This window comes from Colletotrichum tamarilloi (genome assembly GCF_030869305.1).
Source record: "Colletotrichum tamarilloi strain Tom-12 chromosome Unknown Scaffold_231.1, whole genome shotgun sequence".
NCBI lineage: Eukaryota > Fungi > Ascomycota > Sordariomycetes > Glomerellales > Glomerellaceae > Colletotrichum > Colletotrichum tamarilloi.
The window spans coordinates 23,434-31,690 of NW_026849614.1; the positions used below are offsets into that span (position 1 = coordinate 23,434).

The 8,257-nt window shown below is 51.7% G+C and overlaps 3 protein-coding genes across 3 annotated transcripts; 1 reads left to right on the plus strand and 2 right to left on the minus strand.

Annotated features, from left to right (window-relative positions):
* Positions 1-320: 320 nt before the first annotated feature.
* On the minus strand, positions 321-1,675 carry CTAM01_16523 (mannan endo-1,4-beta-mannosidase C; the record flags this gene model as incomplete). The annotated part of the gene is made up of 3 exons (XM_060532516.1): positions 321-1,028; positions 1,105-1,431; positions 1,505-1,675. The coding sequence occupies 3 exons, from the start codon at positions 1,673-1,675 to the stop codon at positions 321-323; spliced, it is 1,206 nt and encodes a 401-aa protein (XP_060372913.1).
* A 2,995-nt stretch (positions 1,676-4,670) lies between these two features.
* Positions 4,671-5,804, plus strand: CTAM01_16524 (glycosylhydrolase family 61-5; the record flags this gene model as incomplete). The annotated part of the gene is made up of 4 exons (XM_060532517.1): positions 4,671-4,763; positions 4,818-4,967; positions 5,031-5,696; positions 5,751-5,804. The coding sequence occupies 4 exons, from the start codon at positions 4,671-4,673 to the stop codon at positions 5,802-5,804; spliced, it is 963 nt and encodes a 320-aa protein (XP_060372914.1).
* An 874-nt stretch (positions 5,805-6,678) lies between these two features.
* Positions 6,679-7,986, minus strand: CTAM01_16525 (uncharacterized protein; the record flags this gene model as incomplete). The annotated part of the gene is made up of 1 exon (XM_060532518.1): positions 6,679-7,986. The coding sequence occupies one exon, from the start codon at positions 7,984-7,986 to the stop codon at positions 6,679-6,681; it is 1,308 nt and encodes a 435-aa protein (XP_060372915.1).
* Positions 7,987-8,257: the final 271 nt, after the last annotated feature.

An 8,257-nucleotide genomic window follows, 5' to 3' on the forward strand; every position in this document is an offset into this window, starting at 1 on the left:
GGCATAGATTGATCATTTCATAGCACATAGAGTTTCCCTGGCAGCTGTATATACCCTTGTTTAGAAGTTCACTCGCTTACATGTATTTTTTACTTGTCCACAGTAACAAATGTCAAATGAACCTGGCTGGTACCTTAGTTTACTTTACACCATATGGCGATCCAAGTTGTGTAACTAAGAATAATAACTTGGCCTAGAATACAAGAAATTCTTATACGGAAGTCGATTGGAGTTTTTTGATGAACGGCCAATACAATTCGACTGTTGTACAGTAGCTCGTATTACTATATAGGCAAACATATATACTGAGAATAATATGTCTAAAGGGCGTTGACCTTGGCGGCATGCTCATAAACAAGCGGCTGGGCCTCGGCATCATCCAGGTAGATGGTGAACCCATCATTATGGTTGCGACCATACGAGTAGTTGGAGAAGCCGTACTGCCAGTACATATCCGGCATCTCCTCCTCCAGCGAAATCGCTTGCCACTTGCCCAGCACCTCTGTCCTCGGCGTGTCGTCCACCTTGCCAAGGTACTCAAGCCTCTTATCGGCCGTCAACCATCCATACTCCTCATGCACAACCGGCTTCCCAACCTTCTTCCCAGACGCCGCGTGATCCCGGATCCACTGCTCCGTCCACTCGACCGTCTTGCTCCACCAGTCAGGGTAGGAGTGGAACGTGCCAAAGTCGATATTCGGCAGCGCGAGCTCGTGGTCAAAGTCGCTCCCGTCGGCGCCGTTGTACGCCCAGTCGTCTGATTCGATGTTGAAGCCGCCCTCGCCGCCCCAGGTTACGAGGTGCTTGTTGTCGAGGGACTTGACGTAGGCGCTCATTTCGGTGATCCAGGCGCCGAGGCGCTCGGGCGTGCAGTCGTCGCTTCGGGGGAGGTTGCGGGTGCCGTCTGCGCCGCAGCGGGGTTCGTTGGCGAGTTCCCAGGCCATGATGGCTGGTGAGTCCTTGTAGCGGGTGACCATTTCTTTTACGTAGCGCTTGAAGGCGTCCTTGATCGCGGGGACGTGGTAGAACTAGGTCCGCATTTGGGTTAGCATTCGGGTACCGCAGAGTTCTGTTGTTTGTGGAAGAAAGTTGGGGGCTACTCACGTCGTCGTGGAACTTTCCACCCAAGTTAACCGTGTAGACGTCCATGCCGCCGTAATCGGCCCAGTTGTTGGTGAGCGCGACAATCAGCTTGATGCCGACCTTGTCCGCTGCGTTGACGACCTTGTCAAAGGCCTCAATGTTGATGATGGAAGTGCCGTTCTCCCATCTCTGGAAGACGATATCTGTGTCGCCAGCACCCTCGCCGCCATACTGGGGTAGACCACCAGCATTGTACGTGACGTTCTTGTCGTTGAAGCCCCATGTGCGGAAGACCTTCAATCCGGCGTCCTTGGCTGCCGTCAAGCCGGCCTCGACATCGGCTTGGTTCTAGAAAACTTGGTCAGTTTCATCAGTTCTTGCTAAAGTCAATCAATTGGGCTGCTCTTTGCAGGTCACATACGTTGTCGAAAGGGAAGTAGTAGGCATTGCTACCCGCAAAGTTGAAGTCTTCGCCGTCGAGCTGGAACTTTGTGCCCTTGACCGTGACGAAGCCCTTCCTGATGCAAGCCGCGGACGCGGCTCCGCTGGCCAAAAGGCCAATGGAGAGCAGACCGGAGAGTCGAGGTAGCATTGTTGGATCAATTGACGGGAAGGCCTGCAACCAATTCCAGATAATCCTCTCGCCAGACACGCGAAAAGCCCGACAAGGCGGAGACACATGTTCGCGGCTACGTGCCATATATATTGACCCTCACCCTCGGAAAAGTTTACATCATTGCAGGAAACGCGATCCGAACCATACCATCTGATCCGGGGCGTTTCCCGATTCGAACGACGGAGGCCGTTGGGCCGCGTGCCACGGGTGCGTCGACCGGGGCACGCGGAGGGGAAGTTGGAGATGCCAAGGTGAGGGACCGGGACGCTATGCTGCTTTTAACGCGGAGGATGGTTGTCCGAAAGTTGGGGTCGGGGCAAATTGTCAAATGAGACCAGGCACAGGCGAAGATAGATCGAGGTGTGGAATTGGCAAACCATACTTCAAAGACCGCTGGGATGCGATCGTACCTGGTTGAAATTCCCACTCAAGATGTAAAAGTGGGTAGCGTCCATGGTGCCATTCCCGCGACTATTCACTGAGCCCGAGACTCTCGGGTCATGGTAAGCCGCACATGAGCCTTGACCAGTCTACCCGTGGGCATATTCATCCCTTGGAAAGCGTCGCAAAGGTCAATGAAGCCCTTCGAGTGAACACCACAGAGTTTGACAGCTCCTCGAGCCAACGGTCAAGTACAGCGATCTTCAACTGCAGGCTCAAGCCAAGAGAGACCTAGCGTCAGGGCCATCTATCCGACGGGATGAACTTCCTGCTCGTCCGAACAATTGACATGGGGAATTGGCAAAGCCGATCTAAGTCTCGCCCCCCAACTTACAATTATGCTATGTCCCCGCGTCGGGTAGCCGGCTTGTCTTCCTAAGCCTTTCCAGCTGTATTCAAGAACCACCCAGGCTGCAATGCTCTCGATTGCTGCGCCGCCTGCATCTCCTGGCATCTTGCCTTCATCAACATGAGGTATAGTCGGCGCTTCTTCTACACGTACACTGGAATGAGAGTAGGAAGATAATTGTGCCTTGGCCATCAAAATACGTTGGGTCACACTTCATCTCATGCTGGTGCAGAATCCGCTTCCAGAAAAGTGCGGGGTTGTTTACTTCCAATGCGGGTAAGCTCTGATTTTGGTTGTGGTCCTTGGAAATTCTAAACAACTTTTGCGATGGAGAGAGAATTGGCACCCATGTAGATAACATAACACAAATCACTACTGTGAAGCCTTGCAAGTCCTATCTGGCAAATCGAAAACATGACCATGTATTAATGAATGCCTCAAGTTCGCGGTAGACACAGTACGCACAGGACGATAGCGTAGCGTCTGTCAGAATCATTGCCATGGCAAAAGTCAAAAAATGAAACTCGTGAAGTGAGTCCCGAATTGCCTCGTGGCGGAATCGAACCGCCGATCTTCTCATGTCACTATTACTAGTGAGACGCTATACCACTTAGCCAACAAGGCTTGCTTCTGTTCGCCCAGAGTGCGGAATATGTTGGGCGACGACGAGTGGGACGATGGGTGGAAGTTGAGTGGGTTTCGAGAACTGGGGCCTGGCAACTTGGCCCAGGACAACCCAATATGGATGGACATGCAGGCCATGCGCAGAAGCGCTGGAACTGCAGAGTGGGCTGAAACCCTCCAGTAGCTTGATCGATTCCTCGCTAAAACCGGTCGATATCGGCAAGACGTATCATTCTGAGAACGTTGATCCTTACATGTACCCAAATCCAAAGCTCAACTCGTAGGTTAAAGGGAACCTTTCTCTCAGTTTCACCAAGCACAACGTGTACTAGTCAGAAGAGTATGACTTAAGTTGATGCCCAATTCAAGTGGTTGAGCGGGAGAATCTTTGGGCTGTTTTGAGACAGAGGCTTTGTGACTATATGAATCACTGTTGAAACCCATCAATCCGAGGGTCTCAACAGGGAGTTCCGAGATACAACAAGAGCATGAAAGTTGCGAGCTTCGCACTTACTTTGACTCCTCTCAAAGTGGGAACGAGGGGAGTACTGTTGAGAATACCACATGAGCCGCTAGGAATGGACCGGAGGAGGAGAAGTTAGTAACTGTTCTATGCTTTCACACAGCCTTGACACTGGTCCTGAAAGCTGAACTGGACATCCGGTGCTCTGCTCTACTGGCATCGCTTGGTTTCGGCAATTCAAGGCAACTGCCATCAGAATGCCACGTCAAAGTAAGCCGTGCTGTGATGGACCAGGGACAAGGTATAGGGCCTGTCGACGAGTGCGTGGTTTATGAGCTGCATCAAGGCCACCGCTTAGACTGCCACCTGTCACTTTTTTTTGGCCTTCTCCTAACATTTTGACCAAGTTCACTCTTAGCATCTGCTCTGTCAAGTTGCCAATCTCAAGTAGGGGATACAAACAATGGTTGTTTGCGTTACCCAGCGCCCAAAAGTTGCACAAACTCGAATCTGTAGGAATTTTTGTCACTCGCACAAGTACTACACATACAACTTGGATCTTTAGACTTATCGAGATGGATGCTTTGACCTTGGGATTCAGCCCATTTAAACAAAACGGAACCAAAGCCACAATTCCCGCATTTGGCGTACCAACGACGGGGCTGGCCCTCCGTGATCCCATCCTACTGCCGAAATCCACCAATTACCGAGACTAGTAGACTGCCGCTGACAGCCTTTTAGTAAAAATCTGGGGAAGTCCTGGAGCATGGCACGTAGCATGCGTCAAGGATCAGTTGATTGCGGTGTGTCTTCCACGTCCACGGGGTCCTACCTTCATTTACAACACGCTCGCTCACTCGTCAAGTCGCCCCGTCAAGGGTAGTGAGGGATCCTGGCCAAGAGTCACAGCTATGAGATTCCTACGTTGGATCAGACGATTCATTTACTTTCATTACAAATGACCGGGAGGAAAGTCGGTTGAGATGTCGAGTATATAGTAGCGAACCCAAGTTGAGCATGTTGGAGCTATTTCTTGCGCACGCCATCCTCCTTGACATCAATCAACTCTTCCCGTATACCAAGCTTTGATCGTCATGAAGTCCGCTATTCTATCCTTGTTGGCGATCGCGGCCAACCAGGTTTCAGCACACGCGACCTTTCAGGCTCTGTGGGTTGATGGAGTAGACGTATGCCCAAGCCCTTGAAATGAGAAATCGCAAGCTTGCGCTGACTGGTAGTAGTTTGGCGGCCAATGTGCCCGACTCCCGCTTTCAAACTCACCCGTTCAAGACGTCACTTCCAACGATGTTCGATGCAATGCCAACGGCGGCCCAGTTGCTCGCAAGTGTGTGGTCAAGGCCGGATCCTCAGTTGTGGTCGAGATGCATCAGGTACGTTGAACCACACTGTTCGATATGAACGTTCCATGTAAGATCTAACGTCCTCGCTTACAGCAACCCAACGACCGAACATGCACCCAAGAAGCCATCGGAGGCGCACACTACGGCCCCGTTCTCGCCTACATGACCAAGGTTTCCGACGCTACTACCGCCGACGGCTCGACCGGCTGGTTCAAGATCTACCAAGACGGATGGTCCGCCGCGGCCGGCAGTGCAAACGGCGACGGCGACAATTGGGGATCAAAGGACATGAACACCTGCTGTGGTAAAGTCCAGGTCAAGATTCCCTCAGACATCCCCGCCGGAGACTACCTCCTTCGCGCCGAGTCCATCGCCTTGCACGCGGCTGGCTCAAGCGGTGGTGCTCAACTGTACATGACTTGCTTCCAACTCACCGTAACTGGTGGAGGAAGTGCTTCCCCCGGAACCGTCTCGTTCCCTGGCGCCTACAAGGCTTCTGATGCTGGCATACTTGTCGATATTCACAGGGCCCTGACTACCTACGTCGTGCCGGGCCCGACTGTGTACGCCGGAGGCTCGACCAAGAGTGCCGGTGCTGCTTGCGTTGGCTGCGAGTCGACGTGCACCGCTGGCTCTGGACCTACTGGAACCGCATCGAGCGTGCCACTGCCGACGGCCTCTGGTGGGCTGCCCGGCTGCACTGTTGCCAAGTATGCTCAGTGTGGTGGCGAAGGGTACACCGGCTGTACCACTTGTGTTGTAAGTTGACTTCTGAAATCGTAGGAGATTACTTGATGCTGACAATGCGCAAAGTCGGGCTCGACATGTCAGGCTGTTTCGGCTCCCTACTATTACCAATGTGGTTAAACTTTGTAAGAGCCCGAACTAATGTCAAGGTGCGGGCCGTATCTTTGAACGTCAACTAAGACGTCTTGAGAACGATTGCACCAAGCCCGAGAGACCTTACTATTCTTCAGGCTGGTGAGTTATTCAATTGGGGTTTGCTTTGATGTATGTCACATACAAGATTTACAGAGGCTAGTCTGCCAACAAAAGTCTAGCATCACACCATCACCACTTCTCGTGCAGTGCCTCTATCATATGTCCATACACGAAGCCTGTTACTTCTGGCCTTACATGGCTTCATATTGATGACATATGGTTTCTTTGACCAGAAGCATGTGACAGTACTCTTGAAGCACGGCTTCCACAATATGGCTCCGTGAACTGCTAACCTCAAGCCTTTTGCGATCCATTAAGGAATGATATTGATGTATAATATTGAAGCATTAGTGCTCAACAATAGAAAAAGCACATACTGGACAGTCTAGACAGGGCACGGAGCAGGTTTTCAAGGAAAATCAAATAGCAAAATCAGGCTTGCTCAATGATAATTGAATGCAATCGAAATGGAAGTCTTCCGTCCTGCCCATCTCACTCACATATAGAGTACTGGATTTGAGTTTATTTTTTCCTTCATGTACTTTCGCGTGATGCATGGGAGACCAAAAGGGTTCGCCGGTGATGTTCAAGCTATGATAATCGTCATTCAATTTACGTCGACAAAGTATTTCAATACTGCAAAAACGACAAAATCATGCTACATGATTGGGGGTATAGTACAGACACAAGGCACGCTTTTACATCCCGTACTACTTCCTGGTGACAGCTTTCAAAGTCCCCCCCCCCCCCCCCTCTTCCCCCTAAAGAAAGTAATTACAGCCCTCCCCTTCTTAGCTTCTTAGAAGTGGCCAACCTCTGGCGCTGTTGGCGGTGGACCCCTTACTTCGATTGTGAAGTTTGGCTGCCCAGGCGCCCCAGTTCTGTATGTTCTCGTTCGTCTTTGGGGGTGTCCTGGCACCTCGACCTCATCTTCCGACCAGTCAACCACTTCTTCACCTCGAACGCCCTCATGTCTGAGGCGAGGTGCTCCGTCGCCATCTCGGAATGAAACCCTTCGTGCCCTTGATTGGTCGAATGGTCGTTCCGATCTCAGCGGTTCCGGTGAAGCATAGCCGCTGTCATCGGGAGACAGGCTACCGTGAAGTGGCGTATTCGTATCTCCTTGGAATCGCGGCCCAGAGTGGCTTCCACTCCTCGTTCGAGACTTCCTCACTGTTCCGGTCCAATAGGCTTCGGATTTCTGGGCTTGTCTTTGTTGTGGATCGGGTCCCTGGTAGGGGGGTTGACCATAGATCGTTTGGTTTGGCATGAAGGGGTTGCTAGTTGCGGCAGCATCACTGTCTCTTGGTAGTGGTGGATGGCTGCCGCCAGAGTAAGGAACTTCTGATGCAGCTCGTCGATGAGATGGTCTGTGAGGAGCTTGAAAGCCTCCAAGATCTGACAGCGACTGTCCACGTACTGCCTTCAAGATTTCCTTGGCAGTAGCTTGTATAATGGGGCCAGCATCCGGTTCATCATAGACTGACGGAGCAGGCGTGGAAAAACCCCTAGAGCCAATGTCGGAGCGGAGGAGTCGCCTGCTCAATTCTGAGCGCACGTCAATGTCTCTCAGAGCACTGGCATTGTTTTCCAGCTCCTTCCGTACAGTCTTTTTCACCTGTCTGATCAAGGCTGCATCTGATGCCTTTTTCCTTTCGCGTCTTTCTTGAGCTTTCCGACCATCATCCACTTGCTGTTGCCTGAACGCCAGATCTTCCATTCCTCTCTTCATCTCTTCTATGTCATCATCTCGACTTGTTCGTTTGTGTGGCTTCTCCTGTCTTGGCTTAGGCTGCTTCTTCGATCTGGGCGCGCTTGCTTCCTCATAATATCCCTCGACTGGCTGTTGCGGTGCGGGATACGGTGGGTAATGATCCTTGTGTTGACGGGGGAAAGTAGTCTGCGGGCGAGGGCCGATATAATAAGCATGACTGCGTGGTGTGGCGGCGTACGGATGAGAGTGGACTGGTCCTTGATGCGGTACATAGTAAGAACCGTAAGGCTCGATCGGTGGAGGATATGTAGATGGCGGTGGTCCCATAGGCCGGGGCCCGCCCATCGGATTTTTCCAACCAGCAGGATGAGGTACTGGAGTATAATACGGCATTGGAGGCGCATGAATTGGATATACGCCAGGATGGGGAGGTGGTAGAGGAGGAGGAACTCCGTAGTAAGTCAACATACCCACTTCCTGGCACCCCCCTGTTTCTGGCACCCACAAAAACGCGAAAATCCACCACAACCCAATGCCCACCCCCAACCTCCTTTTATCACAACATTTTCAATTCGCGTCCAAATGGGCTCATCTTTTGCACATGTCTTCTTCTATATATAATGCCTCAATATACCGAAGATCAGCTTCGTCAGGCTCTCGAGGA